The sequence below is a fragment of the Elaeis guineensis genome, chromosome 3 (assembly GCF_000442705.2).
Source record: "Elaeis guineensis isolate ETL-2024a chromosome 3, EG11, whole genome shotgun sequence".
NCBI lineage: Eukaryota > Viridiplantae > Streptophyta > Magnoliopsida > Arecales > Arecaceae > Elaeis > Elaeis guineensis.
The window spans coordinates 84147020-84163924 of record NC_025995.2 but is presented as its reverse complement, the minus strand read 5'-3'; the positions used below and the strand labels follow the sequence as shown (position 1 = coordinate 84163924).

The 16905-nt window shown below is 36.3% G+C and overlaps 1 protein-coding gene across 1 annotated transcript; it reads left to right on the top strand.

Moving 5' to 3' along the window:
• The first annotated feature begins 7123 nt into the window (after positions 1 to 7123).
• Positions 7124 to 16679, top strand: LOC105041903 (DNA polymerase epsilon subunit B). Its single transcript, XM_073253880.1, has 13 exons — positions 7124 to 7779; positions 7881 to 8058; positions 8320 to 8473; positions 8636 to 8768; positions 12137 to 12213; positions 14198 to 14302; positions 14386 to 14466; positions 14552 to 14682; positions 14829 to 14923; positions 15211 to 15310; positions 15738 to 15852; positions 15943 to 16053; positions 16145 to 16679. Exons 1-13 carry the CDS (start codon positions 7614 to 7616, stop codon positions 16289 to 16291), a joined length of 1593 nt encoding a protein of 530 aa, XP_073109981.1. The 5' UTR covers positions 7124 to 7613; the 3' UTR covers positions 16292 to 16679.
• Positions 16680 to 16905: the final 226 nt, after the last annotated feature.

Genomic DNA, 16905 nt, shown 5'->3' with positions numbered 1-16905 from the left:
GAGTATGCGGCGGTTGCTGCGACCCTCGATTCACAATCTCGGGTCAGGGGCGTGACAATTAATATGGTATCAGAGCATAAGTGGATAAATTATGACACATAGAATTTAACATAATATGAGTGTAGGTGGGTAGACATTAGGAATATTGGGACGTTAGAGTATGAGCATCATAATAAACCCATCCTAACAAATAGATCAATGAATCTAATAAAGTTTTACTACTACAAGGTTATCATGCCTCCCCATAGAATGACAAGAACAAGAGTTTATTTATTTGAAGCAAAAGGGTATGAGTGTGACTGAATATGAAGCAAAATTTACAGAGTTAGCAAAATTTGCTCCGAGATTAGTGGATGGTGAGCAAGAACGTGTTCACAAGTCGAGATGGGACTGAGAACTGAAATTCGAAAACAAGTGGTTCCATATGAATTGACAACTTATGCAGATGTGGTAAACAAAGCACTAATAATTGAAAGGGAAGTCAATGAAGAACGCATGGAAAGAGAAAGAAAGCAAAGAAAGAGAGCAAAATTAAATGACACACAAGGGCAGAATAATAAAAACATCAAAAGATCAGCTAAGGGAGCAATAGATAATAAGACTCAACAGATTGATGGTGAGCAGTGCTCCAGATGTGGCAAAAATCATGCAGACAAGAATTGCTATTGGAATACAGGTGCTTGTTTCAAATGTGGTCAGATGGATCATAAAATTGCTAGTTGCCCGCTAAATACTGAAAATCAAGTTGGCCAAAGAACTCATGAAGGACAACATAAGGGTGGTGGACAGATTTCTAAAAATTAGGGAAGAGTTTATGCGCTTTCTCAACAAAATCCACAGGCTTCCAATACAATGGTGACAGGTATGAAAAATTTCGGAGACGAAATTTCTTTTTAGGGGTGAAGAATGTTATAGCCCAAAACCCAGCCCAGCCTAGCAGACCCAAGTCCAAAAAAAAAAAAAATAGGGGAATCAAACCGAGAAGAAGACTCCCGATAGGAGTCTTCTTCTCCGACGAGACCCGACGAGATCGGACTCCTAGGACCCCTCGGAGTCCTAGGATTCCCTATAAGAAGACCCCATCTCCCTTGAGACCGAACATCATCCTCCTCCCTCTCTCTTTCTCTCCGTCTTTCTCGATCGAAGCCGCGGACACCGTTCGATTTCTCGCCGTGATTGCTCGCCGGTGAGGTCACCGGAGGCCGAGGTGAGTCTCCTTCTTCTTTCCCTCTTTCTTCTCCTTCCTCTCATGCTCTTGTGCGCGGCTGCCGGTGACGAGAGTTGTCGATTTTCGGTCGGGAAAGAGACCCTGTTTTTGAGCCTCTTTTTCTTTGATTTTCCGGCGCCGGCGATTGTAATCGACCGCCGGCCATACTCCTCCGTGACCGGAGGAGTAGCCCCCGTCTGCCGCCGGCCTCCGCCGCGGCAGCCGCGGCCTGAACGGCCCGGCCAAGGATGGGCCATGCCGGTCCCCTGTTCCGGTGCGGGAAGAGCCGAGAAGAAGAAGAAGAAGAAAAAAAAAGAAAAGAAAAGAAAAAGAAAAGAAGAAAAAGAAGAAAAGAAAAGAAAAGAAAAAGAAGAAAAAGAAAAAAAAAGAAAAAGAAAAGAAAAGAAAAAAAAATAATAATAAATATATATATATTTATATATATATATATATGAACAAATAAATAAATAAATAAATAAATAAATAAAAATAAAAAAATGAAAATGATGAGAGAGAGAGTTTCTCTCTCTTCTCTCTCTTCTTTCAGTCTGAACCCTGACTTTCTCGCTGGAATTGGACTTTCTCTCTCTACTTTCTCTCTCTAAAATTTTCTCTCTCTAGGTTGTTTCTCTCTCTTGATGGATTTCTCTCTCTCTAAAGTTATTCCTCTAGGATTAGCGAAGTGGAAGGCTTCATTGATGATTTTGATCGAGTTTAGCGAAGAGTTTGATTTTAAGTGAGATTTTGATTTGGGATCTGTTTAGATTGAATTTTGAATTAAAATTAATATAAAATATAATTTTGGATAATAGGCACGGAAGAATCTCCTAGAAGTTAGTCGATCTGTTCATTCAGTGCTCCGTGAAAGGTAAGTAATGAATCATCTTCTCGAGATATTCTATATTTATTCTGAAAATAAATAATTATTCTCTGAAATTATGAATGATTTATGAAATTATGTTTTGAAAGAAAAGTGTTTTTGAAATGTTATGGTATATCGATTTATGCGCATGTTCAGTGAAAAAAATTATGATATATTATGATACAAAGTGTTTGATACAGATCGGATTTATGCTCTCAGCCTAACTATGTTTCAGTGGGCCCCGCCAATGGGGATTATACGTTGGTACTCAGTGGACCCTGTCAGTGGGGGTTGTGCGCTGGTATTCTGTGGATCCCGCCAATGGGGGTTAAACGTTGGTCATAGTCAAGGCTGTTGAGTTACGAGTGTTTTGAATCGAATCGGATTTATGATTATATTATATATGAATATTTAAAAATATTGATTTGTATTAAATCAGCATGAAATATACTCTTATGTTTATTTGCAGCATTATTCTTGAAAATTATATAATATCTGAATTATCTAGTTGAGATATTTGTTACTTACTGGGCTGTCTAGCTCATTACCTTTCTTTTCATTTTTCAGATTCAGATAATTAATATCGAGAGTGGGACGAAATATTGGGACAGAGCTTTTAGAAGCGAGATTAGCATTGTCAACTTCATTGAACTTAAATCTAATGTTTTATTGATTTAGTAAAAATTTTATTGGATGTAAGACATTTGATTTAATTACTTGAATTACAGTTGAATAGTAATTATTTGAATTTATTCCGCTGTGATGCATTGATATCGTGATGAGATGCTTTGCATGTTTATGGAGAGAGTTCTTCATGAGTATGCGGCGGTTGCCGCGATCCTCGATTCACAATCTCGGGTCGGGGGCGTGACACCATGTTTCAGATGTTTAAAGTTTGGGGGCACTTTTTGAAGGGCACCTTTTTGCTTCAAAGAGTTCCAGTCCCTCGCCTTGCGTGCCGGCAGGCCAAACATTTCCCCTGGTGTGCTGTTACTTTGAAGGCACTTCTTGATGCTCTTTTTAGTTGAGTCTCGCTACCGAGGAAGTAAACCACTGCTTCCCTTCTCTCTGTTCTCATAAATACCTCTAACTAATAAAATTGGGTGGCTTGGCCTCCCTTTTGCTTAAACAAGAAGTTTCAGAGCACTCTGTTTCAGATGTTATCGTTGGTGCAGGTGCTGCTGGCTCTCCGTCCCTTCTTATTTTCAGATTTGGAACTTTCTGTTGAAGTTTTATTCCGGTTGTTCGATTACGTGCTATTGTTTTCAAACAGCATAACCAGTTCCTTTGCATAAGTTAATGGCATGTTTGGTTCCAAGTTGTATTTCTGCTCTATGATGGCATTCGTGTATGCACTACTTACTGTAAGTATGCTATTGGATGCATGCCTTTACTGTAAATAGAAATGAAGTAAAGATCTAATATCATGATAGATTTGTTTGTCAAACTGTTTTGCTGGTGTAATTATTTTCTAAAGTGTTTGGCATGTGATATTTAATTTTATTCTTAGTTTGTTGAAATTTATATTTCAAATAGGTTGTTCGATTCAAGTTATTATGCCTATGTATAATTCTAATAGATGGAATGGACCAGTAATGGCTAATAAAAATATCATCTAGAATGCAACAAGTTTCTTATATTTTATCATTTTCTTCATGTCATGATATTGCTGGCTAAATCCTCTGCAAAATGATTGTGAAGAACTTTTTTTTTTTTAATTTTTCAGTTAAATTGCAGTTTCAATCAAATTTTATCTTATGATGGACAAAAGTTGGATAAATAAACCAAGATCCAGCAAAGATTATTTAGATGGAGTTCAAGATTTTATTAAATTTGCTGTTGAGAAATCTAGTATGAATGGAAAGATTTTATGTCCATGCCGAAAATGTGTAAATTATTTTTTACTTGATCCACAAACTATTGAAGAATATTTGGTATGAAATGATTTTTTGAAGGGTTATATCAAGTGGGTATTTCATGAAGTGTCCATGTTATCATCTTCATCTACTCAACCCTCCTATGTAGAACATACATCTTCCCAGGGATCTGATAACTTACAAAGAAATCCTGCAAGAGAAGATGATATGAGGGGTTTGCTTAGAAATGCTCTTAGACTTGGTGTTGGAAATTTAGAAGATTTCAGTGGAGAACAAAAAATAGTTGGGATACCTGAGGGATTTAGTCTACTGATCTTATGCATGTTGAGGAGTCCGTATGTTCATCTAATGATGAGACAGCTCAGTATCACCATTTGTTAGAAGATTGTGATCAAGAATTATATTCGGGTTGTAAAAATTTTTTGAAGACTTCTTTTTCTTATGTATTTATTCCATTTAAAATATTTGAATGGATGGTCTGGCAAGAATTTTACTATACTGTTTTCATTATTAAATGATGCATTTCTGGAAGGCACTACTTTGCCATCTTCCTCTTGTAAAGTCAAAAAATTAGTAAAGAAATTGGATCTTGGATATGAGAAGATTCATAGTTTTCCAAATGATTGTATATTATATCGAGGCGATAATGTTAATCAAGAGTCATGTCATATGTGTGGATCTTCACGATGGATAATGCATAAAGAAGATGAAGATGATATATTGAATAATGTGGATGCAATACGGCGTAAAAAAAAAAAAAAATCCGGCCAAAGTGTTGCATTGCTTTCCTCTCATATCTAGATTGAAAAAAATCTATGCATCGTCAAAAACAGCTTCTTCAATGAGATGGCATGATGAAAGATGTACAAAAGACGGAATGTTGAGACATCCAGCAGATAGTTTAGCATAGAAAGTATTTGATGATAGGTATTCTAATTTTGCCTATGATGTTTATAGTGTTAGGTTGGGTTTAGCTACTGATGGTTTCAATCCTTTTCGAATTTTAAGTTCTACCTACAGCACTTGACCAGTTGTTTTGATTTCTTATAATTTGCCACCGTGGATTTGCATAAAACAAGCCTCATTAATTTTGTTAATGGTTATTCCAGATGATAAGAGTCCAGAGAATGATATTGATATTTTTCTGCAACCTTTAATAGAGGAATTGAAACAGTCATGGGAAGGTATTGATGCACTTGATACTTCTACCGGCCAAACATTTAAATTACGGACAGCTCTTATATGGACTATCAATGATTTTTCTGTATATACTAATTTATCTGATTGGAGTACTAAGGGACGTGTTGCATGCCCATCATGGGAGAATTCAACCCATTCATATTGGTTCAAACATGGGGAAAAGTTTTAATAGATTTTGATCATATGTTGATGAAATTGGATTCTTTTGTTTTGTCAATATTGGCTGCTGCTACTTGTGACAGCATGAATCCTGAAGATTAGTTTTTAATGGCCATGCTTCTAAAGCAGATGACCATTCAGGGAGCTCCACTTGTGTTGAATCCCATTCCTTATTTGAAGTAACAACGAAACAACTCTAATGGGACCTTGCAAAATTTTCCAGACAAAACTGGGACAGACGTTCTTTCCATGATGGATTGATATGTCACTCAAAACAGACCATATACAGGTATGACCAAGAGAGAGAGTCATTTTCATTGAAATTAATATGTCACTCAAAACAGAACATACATTAAATACTGTCACAGAGAGGCTTGTTAATTTGTCTAAGTAGATCTGGGTCATAATGTAACCCAACTCTTGACTTGGTTGCTACATGAGAACATGTTTGTCTAAGTAGTTCTGGCTTGTAAAATATAGGACACATTGAACATGTTAAACAGCAGTTATTATTTTTATTATTGTTACTATCGCTTAGGGAGTTAGATTTGTTTGAAAAGGATATTAGCAATAAAGAGTGCTCATAGTATTGGTGGTATTGCTTATTTTTCTATGCTTGTGAATTTCAAATATCAGCATTATATATTACCTTGTGCATCATAGGCATGACGAGCTAATTTAGTCCAATTGGTGTTTATAAGTACTCAGTTCAATTCATTTGCCACTAACTCTTGCTTCACAGGTTTCAGTCTTCAGTTATTAATTCACTGAGATTCACCGAGATAAGAAAATAAATCTAAGACTTTTTTCCCAAACTAGACATCAGTATAGTTTATATTATCTCTGTGCCAATCCGAAGTTCGCACGTAGGTAGAAAGATACTTTCTAATACCCAGAATCATTAATCCCATAATTGAATTTGTAGCAAGATACAAATCCAACCTCTCAATCTATTAACACTATTAACAATCTGATCGATGCATGAATTCCAAGCCACTCGCTCCTGATGCATGAATTTTCGTGATTCTACATTTTTTTTTAATATTTTTTGTTTAACAAACCTCGCAAATGGCCATGGTGTCATGTTTCCCAACGACGGAAATAAATATTGCAAAAAAGCATGTTAGCCGCGCTCATCTATGCCGTTAGATACCACTGCGACGACCCTTTCTGCTGGAACCCGACGGTGTTTAAAAAGGTGAAAAAGCTTATAATTTTATCCCCATTCTACAAGCGTCGTCGGACTCCAAAGATGGTTCCCCACTCCTGCATAGTCGGCGCGCACCTAACGCTTTGGAAAACGTCGTGGACCTATTTAGCAAGTACTTATTTACGTTGCCAAAAAATAAAAATAGCGTCATCTATTATATATTTAAAAAATAATATCATCTATTATATATTTTTTTATGATACATTTAATTATATCCGATGATATCTTATTGTATTCTATAAAGTATTATCGTTATTGTATATGATGTCATAAAAATTAATAGGACGTCGTAATAATATTATGGCATCATGTTGTATTTTATATATTACATTTTATAAATAACTATCGAGATGTCATAAAAATTTATAAGACGTCTTAATAATATTGTGACATCTTACTGTAACCATATAATATTCTATTGTATCTTAGAGATAATTATCAAAATATCATAAAAATTAATAATTATTATAACATCTTGTATCCTATGACATTCTATTGCATTTTATAAATAATTATTGAAATATTATAAAAATTAATAAGATATTATAATAATAATATTATTTTCTATTTAATTAAAAAGTAATGAGACATTATAAACTAAAAAAAAATATTTTGATAAGCAAAAATTTGAGATAAAAAATTAAACTATATTAAATATTTGTCTCCTAATTAATTGTATTGTATGATACAATTTGACGAAGTGATGCATGTTTTCTCCACCGGACGTGGTGGACAAAGAATTACTCGTAACTCCTAACCAATGACCTCAGTTAGACTAAGTTGGGTTGAGGCCCAAAAGTAATAGGCTTTAAGCGAAAGCCCAAAAAATAATCTAGCCCAAGGAAATTCACTGGTCCATTAGGGCCCACAACTGGCAGGATGGAAGCATCACCGATTCAGAGCTCGACACGTACCAGATCACATTACAATCGGCCATCGTGTGGATGTTGCAGTAGATTGGCCCTTCACCGGCGTTTTGTCTAGTACCCACCGCAGGCGATCCTCCCGCTCTACCTCTTCTTGCCGCCCAAATGCCTACCCCTATTTTTATAACCCTCCAGTTTCCCGCCATTTACACACCCCGCGAGCGATCGAGAGATGGGGGCGGCGGGAACGCGGAAGAAGGTCCAGCGAAAGTTTAAGCTCCGAGGGTTTACCCTTAAAGTGGAGGCCTTGGAGGAGGCCCTCGCCTTCCTCTCCCGCTTCCCGGACGCTGAGGACGACGCCCTCGACCTCCTCATCGACGAGATCGACAAGGAATCCCGTACTATTCCCCATTTCCTTTTCTTTCTTTTTCTCTTCTCTGTTCGTCTATCTCTCGTTTCTGATCCCCAAAAATCCACTTTTTTGGATCAAAATTCGCAGTTAAATCGTCGATTTTGGACCGGGAGGCGATCCATCGGGTGGTCAGCCTCCTGCTGGACGCGGATGCCGCCGTGGATCCGAGCTCCACGGTCGCCAGCAACCGGGCGGCACTCCGTGTGATCGATGCCTTCGTGATCCCTAGGTTCCGATACGATCCCATTAAGAAAGTCTTCTATGAGTAAGTGCTCTGAAAGATCTCATCTTTCGGTTATCGGCCACTTTCTCTTTCCCAATTTATATGATTATTAGGGTTATTCCGAGTTACAATTTTTTTTTTTAATAAAAATTCCATGAGAAGTTCGTAATTGGGTCAAATTTGTGAAAAAGGATTTCACAATTTCGGGCTGTTTCGGTATAGATTAATCTTTTGATGGTCACGATTCATGCTTATTTTTTTTTAATTCTTTGCAATTTTTGATATTTTCTTCTAATCTTTCAGGCACACGGGAAGGCTGCCGATCCATGGGGAAGCTGAGGACAAAGCTGCCCTGTACAGGGATAGGTACCAGCTGCTGCTTCAGAGGCTATCTCGTGATAAGTATTTCTCCAGACCAGCATTTGATACTGAAATGACAGATTCTGAGAGTTGTGAGGTATCTTGGGAGCCTTTGAAAACTCTGCCTTTGTTTTGCCATGATCTACTGATCGAGTTCACTTTTTACCCAATGTTTTGAATTGCATTGATGATTTCGTGGATGCTTTTGAAGAGGACGCCTAGATAATTGGTTTTTTTCTGCTGGTTCTTTTTAATGTAGATAACTCCAATCCAATCTTTGATTGGATGCACTGGAAGGAGATGGATCATGGGGGTGATATCACAATTAGAAGAAGGCCATTTCTTCTTGGAAGATCTTACTGCAGCAGTACCAATTGACTTAGCCAATGCAATATCCTTGATGCCGTTCGTTTTCTTCATATTATATGTTTGATGGGCTGGTTGTGGTTGGAATGTTTGACTGAATTCTTATCTTGCAAGTGATGGTTTAATTTGTGGTAGTGATGTTTTTCTTTTTCTTTAATGATTATATTATTTTAGTGTTATGTCATCCAATGCATGTTCTATAAGGCATATTACACAATAGGAAATATTTGTTTTTCCCTGCTACTGACACCCTGTATTTATTATTTCTTTGGTTGCTGGGTGATGGAAATTTTTACATTTGGGTATTTGTTCTTCAAGTATTACTACATTTGACATTAGTATTCCAGTTTCAGCATTTTATACCACCTTTCTCTCAAATATACATTACCAAGATTCTCTCAAACTGCATGGTGATGTCATAGCAGAACTTCGCATTGATTTGGAAACTGTAATTTTGCCATATTTTCACTGACAATGTTTCCCAGTGTTTCACTCTTGACTAAAACACAAAGTTTGATCCGTTAAAGGCTCATTTTATCTTCACACACATAACTACAACTTTTCCAATGCTTCTTTTGTATTTTTTTAAAGGATATGACCTTCTAATCATCCACTGATAATGACAAGTCCATATTGTCGCTCTTCTTGTCGAACTGCTTATCCTCATGCGAACACTGTATGGATTAAAAACTATATATAACTAATTCAGACAATTATCATATGTTTTCATGATGTTCAGTATTTTGTTGTTTTTGATTGTTTTCCTTAAGGTTAGGGCTCTTGGATCCTTATATTCTGTGCATGTCTTAGAATGAACTGATCCATTTTAAGTCATTACACAGAACTTAGATTCTTTTTTTTTTTCCTGTTTTTGTGGCTGTTGAAGTTGCAATAATTTCATTTTGAAAATTGAGTTCATTGACATGTAGAATTAGCAGGGGAACTAATTCTTGGAAATGATAGTTTGTTCCACTTGATGGAAGACATGGATTGAGAGACTTTACAGAGTTGAACTAGTGACTGTCCATGAGATTGAACAAGAAGAGAGAAAGTGATTGAAGTTTGTGAGAGAGACAAACATGAGAAAGAAATCTTTGGTCTGGAAAAATGAGATCTTAAAGTTGAGGAAATAGTTTTGATAGAAATCTAACAAGAAAGAAAGGATTAATGATTACTTGAGGACAGTACCTTGCGAGACAGTAAAGGTGGAAAATTACTTTGGTTTTTGGAACTCCAATGCCATGCAAAGCATGTGTTTACATTTAATCTCAGTGAGCTTGTTGTTGTTTCATAAATTAATTATGTTATGAAATACAGAGATAAAAGTGAAAATAGGACAGAAAGGCATTAGGCATCAAGAGTTTTACTTTAATTCACTTTGAGATTAATGACTATGAAATATTTGTAATGAATCTTTAGATGGCATGGAATATTCGCCCTTCAGCTATACAGGGAGCCCACAGTTGAAGGAGAAGAAATAAATTCAGTCCTTTGTAACTGTTCATATTAATTTGGTGACTACTAGGTATATGATACTTAAGTAGTTTTAAACAAGGATTTAAGTTCCGAAGGGATGGGGGCTGTCCCGGCTGTCCCATCCCGTTCCTTTAAGATTCCGGCACCAAAGATGGGTGCGGGATCCTAAAATGCATTTTCGATCTCTGTCTTGGCCGTCCCATCTTCATCTCGGCCAGATCAGACGTCGGTACAGCCGTCGTGATTGTGCCTTATTTTTTTTTCATTGCTGAACCTTATTTTTTTGTTGCTGAATGTGAACGTGTCATTTGTCACCGGAAGGGGAGAAGAATGAAGGAGAAGAGAATACCAACCTCTTTTTCTGTTGGTGCGTTGGCATTGGCATCATTGTCGGAGGGAGCACGGTCTTTTTCTTTCGATTTTGGTTTTTCAAGAGCAGGGTACATCGGGAGGATAACTCGAGGAGGGAAAGGGAGGAGAGAGGAGAGAGAAGGGAGGTAGAGGGCGTTGGATTTTTTGATGAGGAAGCAAATCGAGAGGGAGAAGGGAGGAGAGAGGATCGGAGGGGAAGGAAAGAGGGCTCAGAGGCTTTCGGGCTTTGATACGGGATTTTCTCTCGACGTCAAACCCAGGTGATGAGGTCCATGTGAACCAGGACAAATCTCGGAGCATATGCATGGTGGATAGTGCGCAATCGGGAATTGATGACATACAAGGGGTAGCGTGGCGTGTTATCCATCGTGGGATTTGACACAGTCCAATTGCAATCGGGAATTGGTGACATACAAGGGGTAGTGTGGCGTGTTATCAATCGTGGGATTTGACACGGTCCAATTGTATCAATATGGATTCCGCACCCATGTCATCGCACTCGATTATAAATAAAAAAATCACAACATGGCATCAACATACATCATATCGAAATTGAGCCTTTGACTTGATTCACGCCTATATAGCTATTCTAGATCGTTGTATCCAATATTCATATAAAAAAATTATGAGGTTAATTTTGTCATATGAAAGAGAGTTAAAAGAAAAACAGTGATAAGACTTCAAGATAACTAATCTGAAAGATCATAATACATTATAGTATTAGTATTAAATAGAACCAATCTATTATAAATATATTACTTTTAAAATTCAAATATATTTAAACAATAAATAGAATAGTAAAACTTTAAGATAAATTCAAAAAATAATATTTATATATATAAAAGGGCGTCCCAAGCGTGTACCGAGATGTCTAATCAGGACAACTGTCGGGACGGGGCGGGACACGGGGTGTCCTATTCCGGACGAAAACCGGGATGCCCCCATCCCATGGGTTTTAAAACCTTGGTTTTAAATAACCTTTTCTTGTATTCTGATCCCTTTATATGTAATCATACAGCTATTGATTGATAATATTTATAGAATACTTTAGTAGTTTTAAATAGCCTTTCCTTGTGCTCTGATCCTGTTACGTGTATCTGTACAGCTATTGTTGATCATATTTTCATTGTCATTTTAAGGATCATGATGCAATACAGGAAAAATTTTCATCGCTATGCCATTTACACTTTTACTGTTTACTGAATCTTGCAGACAATTCGTGTTTTGTATCCTGAAAGACTAAAAGAGAAGGAAGAGATTTCTAAATTTCCTTTACATCCATATGATTCATTGCTTCAGAAGTTAATGTCTTTTTCTCCCATGATCTTAATATTCTGTTATCAATTATATCATTTTCAGGCACAACGTAAGTGATTAGATATTGTACTGTTCAAATTCCATATTTTTTTGGTACAATGAAGCTTAAATTATTATAATGGTAATTGAAATGAAGCAGTCTCTTCAAAATCTTAGCTGAGATTATTGTAATGTTTTTTCCTCAGTAGATGAAGCTACATAACGATTATTTTCCTTAATATTTAACACAAAATCACCTCAGGATTCTTTGTTGAGAACACCATAATTGTAGCTGAAGGAGAGTTGCTTTCAAATGGCATTTTTCAGGTTTGTTTCCTCCATTTCTCACATTTTATTTGTCCCTTTATGAGTTTTCATGATAATTCTTTTATATATATATAATCTACTTTGTGCTATTTAATGAAGCATTCCATAACTTGTATAATGACACCTTAGATAATTTTTTTTGACATGCATAAATTTGTTTCTGAAAGAATTAATTAGCAGGAGCAAGATATTCATAATGATGAGCAACTGCTTTTATTTTCATGTGTCATAAAGATTTCCTGAGTTCAGATTTACAATGAACAACTTCTCTTTTTCATAATAGCAATAATACATGGTGATAATGGATTATACATATTTCTTCCATGTGATATATAATGACTGGATGGATGAGAAATCTAGCTTATGACAATGTTTCAAGCCACAAATAGGATTGGATGGTGAAGTGTTCATTAAGCAAGCTACAAGTAGAATACCAGAAGTTTCTTGGTTGGAAAGTAATAGTATTTCTAGGCCCCTTCTGAGGTTGAGCACAGTGCAGTACTGTAACGTACTTTGAACTGGAGGGAATATGGAATTGAACTGATTGAACGAGAAAATAGAGGTAAGCAAGGATTATTTTGTATGCTACAAATAAAAATTGTGGGAATTTGCAGCAAATCTGGTGTCTAGGGAAGATGGTGAGATTTGGTGGATATGTCTTTGATTCTAATTCAGTGAATCTTGTTAGGCTGGAATATACAATCTGCTGGAGATTTGGTTGAGAGTAACTCATGCAAGAGCTAGGTGGCCAAAACAATGTAGCTTTTGCTATATGGAACTCAAGCGGATAATATTCCAAACATACATGCTTACCTTTATGGTTCAAAATATGATCCATGAAGCTTCGTGAATATCTTACAATCACGTCATCTTTGATTTTGATGCTCCTGAAATTGGTGTTTTGTTCATTACTAATGCAGCTTTGGGCAGCTTGATTGGGCACACAGATCCTAGAAGGCTTGTTATGCTCTAGCTCCTGTAACTTGAGGGGCAGACCTCCAAGAACCTAAAATTCAAAAGAATCTGGAATCTGGATGAAGTATGAAGAAGGCAATTGATTTAAGTGCGTTCCTTTCTGAAATATGCAGGTTGCAAGCCAAAGAATCCAGTTCAAAACTCAAGCAAAATTCTGAACTTTTGGGTAGTGTAATACTAGAAACTAGTGATTAAGTAACCACAAAATAAGATTTGGTACAGCTAATTATTGGAATTCTGAGATGTTGCACATGGAGTTACTAAACTGATGGAGATCCCAGTGGTTTTCTCATCATTACTCACAGTTGTTAGTCTCCTCAGCAGTCTAACAAAACTTACTAACCATCAGTCATGGCCTGATATAAAAACAACCAATTATTTGACTCTCAACTTCCACAGCCTGCCTGTGCAGATGAAAGAAATGTTCCTTTCTCCACAACAGTCTGTAGCAGAATTCAAATTAGTACATAATGATGAAGAGGTATTGCTTCTCATAATCACAAGTTTGGCATTTGGGAGCAATTAGAGCTAAAGATTCAAAAATAAAATAAAAAAGCAAAAGTTCAGAAAGGATTCATATAATTTAAAAAATAAAAATAACAAAAGTAAAGAAGGTGACATTAACAATACATTTATACATAGGCTTACTCGAAACAAGCACAAGAGAGATATGTCTAATGAATAATAGCAAAAATAACACCGGCAGCATATAGCATTATTAATTTGTTATTTAAGGTTTCTCATATTAGTCATGAACAATCATGTATAAATTGTAAAATTTCTTAATAAATCAAAATTAATTGATTACGTTTTTAAACAACCTGTTTAATTGAAAAATGTAGATTCATTTAGGCAAAAAATTGAGAATAATTAGACAAGTTTTCAATAATTTGAAGAAAACTGCTATTATGCTTCTACTTCTTCTGGTTTATTCATTGCAAATTAAATCTTAAATACACAGACAATCTCAAGTTCTCAACTAAGCTAACTAAATCTGATTGATATGTAGGTCAATACATGTGGGTTTCCACCTCTGGAGGATAGAGAAGCTTCACTGTCGCTACTCATGGGACTTGACTTCTTTGGTGGTGGTGTACTGTCAACAGAAGAAACTGTATGCTCAAATAAGCCTTGTTATAACTATTAAAATTAAATATTTTTCAATTTGCTGATTTTTTTTTCTTCAATATCAAATAGCTTAGATTGTCAGGACTGGAAAAGAAGGCAGTGAATGACATGTTTGTCATCCTTTCTGATGTTTGGCTGGACAATGATGAGGTAATTCACGAGCTCATGATTATCTATCACTAGATAATCAACACTTTTTCTCAGAACAATCAGCATTCTTATTTTCGTAGAGAAGACTATGGAAAAGCTAGCTGTGGTCTTGGATGGTTATGACAGTGTGGAGGTGGTTCCTTCTTTATTTGTCTTAATGGGAAATTTCTGCTCTCGCCCCTGTAATCTTGCTTTCCATTCTTTCTCAAGTCTCAGGTGAGGGATCTTTATAAACTTGTCCATTGCTACTGTAGAACCAAATTTTTACATCTTAGCAAATTTAATATTTATCGGCACAATTTGTTGATATTTAACCATTTTCCATTAGAAATAAAGATATATAACTAGCCAAAGACATGCAGAATGCAGTTTGGAAAGCTTGGGGAAATGATTGAAGCTCACCCAAGACTGAAAGAACAAAGCCGATTTTTGTTTATTCCAGGTCCTGATGATGCAGGTATTATTAGATTATATGTTTGTTAGTTTTCTGCAAGGTTTCTTTATCCATAGATACTATTGAGCTGGTAGCTTATTTGAATTGGTTATATTGATCTTATTCCTTTCTTTGTTCCAAAATATATGTGATGGTTCAGTTGGATTTTGACTTCAAACAGCCATATCCAATCTCTACCAAATTAAAACAAATACATTTCTTTACTGCTTGCTGTTGCTCTAATACTTTTACATGCACATGAATGATCATACTGTGATCCCTCAAGTCCAACATAAGGTATACCATTACAGGTCCATCAAAAGTTCTTCCAAGATGTTCGTTACCAAAGTATCTAATGGAAGACCTTCAGAAGCACATTCCCAATGCAATTTTCTCGAGCAATCCTTGCAGGTCAGATTTGAAACTACATATACTATTTATTAAGTGTAACAATCTATATTTCTTCTTTGTACGCTGTTTGTGTTATTTCAAAATTTAATTGCTTTTGCTTGCGGAGAAGCTGTATTCACAAAATGAATTGCTCAGATAGTGACTAGCTAGTCATTTCCATTCTTTGTTACTGAGTGACTAAATATTTTTTGCACTCCCAAGATACCAAACTATTGCTGTTATAGATAACATGTTTCTGACTTGCTAAGATGTAATTCTGAAAAGCTGTTTCCTAATTGAGTTGGTAATGAATCTTATATTTCAGACCTTACTGCATTTGTCATTTTTTGCCAGTCATATCATCCTTTAGAAACAAGAATGGCTTAGACTTACCAATTGGATTAACCCTTAATACCCTGACTCAAAATCCTATGTGGTGACTTTCCAGAATAAAATTTTACACCCAAGAAATTGTATTCTTCCGGCAAGATCTACTTTACAGAATGCGTCGTTCCTCTCTGATTCCTCCCTCAACAGAAGAAACAAGCGATCCATTTGAGCATGTGAGTTGATTTTTTTCCCTTTCATATTTTCCTCATAAACAGAAGATTGAAGAATTTTGAGTCTCTGCTAATGGAATCATTTTGTCACAGCTTGTGGCCACCATTACTCATCAAGGTCATCTTTGCCCCTTGCCTCTAACTGTGCAGCCTATCATCTGGAACTATGACCACTGCCTCCGTTTGTATCCAACACCACATACGGTATCATCTCTGCATGTCACCGCCATATAACAAACACAAATCTTTGAAGGTTTAATGTGGAAAAATGCTTGCTTTCATATTTAAATTGCAGATAGTGTTGGGGGACAAGAGTGAACAAAAAGCCTTCAAGTACACAGGAATAACATGTTTCAACCCAGGTTCTTTCTCCAATGACAGCACCTTTGCAGCATACCGGCCTTGCACCAAGGACGTTGAGCTATCTGCCCTCGAAAGTTAGCGCCTTGAAGCATTTCAACTTTACTTTGTTTAGGAGACAGGTTGTGACAGAAAGATAAAGCACAAGTCCATCACATTCCAGCCATTAAATTGTTTCACTGTAACGAGATTCTTGCTTCATGATTGCTGCTGAATCACACCAATATTCATTTGATGATGGCTCACTATCGATGGTGGATACTACCAGCTATGTTTAGGCATATAGCAAGTGCTGACATTTTCTAAGCAGGTCATGCATGAAAATTCGTCCAATGATCCCCAAGAAGAGCTCACTGTAGCTATTTCTGTGGTGGAATAACTGTATCTTAGATTTGCAATACTACTGGTATACCAACCATGAATACTGCTATATTCTTTTGTGGAAGTAAACTCTGATTTTTTAAACTAAATTCTGTGAAATCTCCCGGTAGGCATATGATGAATGACAAGTTGTCGTGGAAGATTTTGTGAATTTCTTATTATTCAACAGAGAAAACTTGATATCGGTTTAAGAAATCAGCACCTCTTTATAATAAAGAATGGACAATATTTGTTTCAACAGCTTCTTCTGACGGCAGAATCATACCCTACTACCAAAGTGGTGCCTGCAGCTCTGATCTGTCTTCTCTGAGTACC

Bases quoted from the DNA above. Each gene is read 5' to 3' on its own strand.
- LOC105041903 (XM_073253880.1), top strand. From the start codon at position 7,614: ATGGGGGCGGCGGGAACGCGGAAGAAGGTCCAGCGAAAGTTTAAGCTC. The intron at 14,303-14,385 runs GTATGCTCAAAT...AATATCAAATAG, and splicing joins TACTGTCAACAGAAGAAACT to CTTAGATTGTCAGGACTGGA. The intron at 16,054-16,144 runs GTATCATCTCTG...TTTAAATTGCAG, and splicing joins TGTATCCAACACCACATACG to ATAGTGTTGGGGGACAAGAG.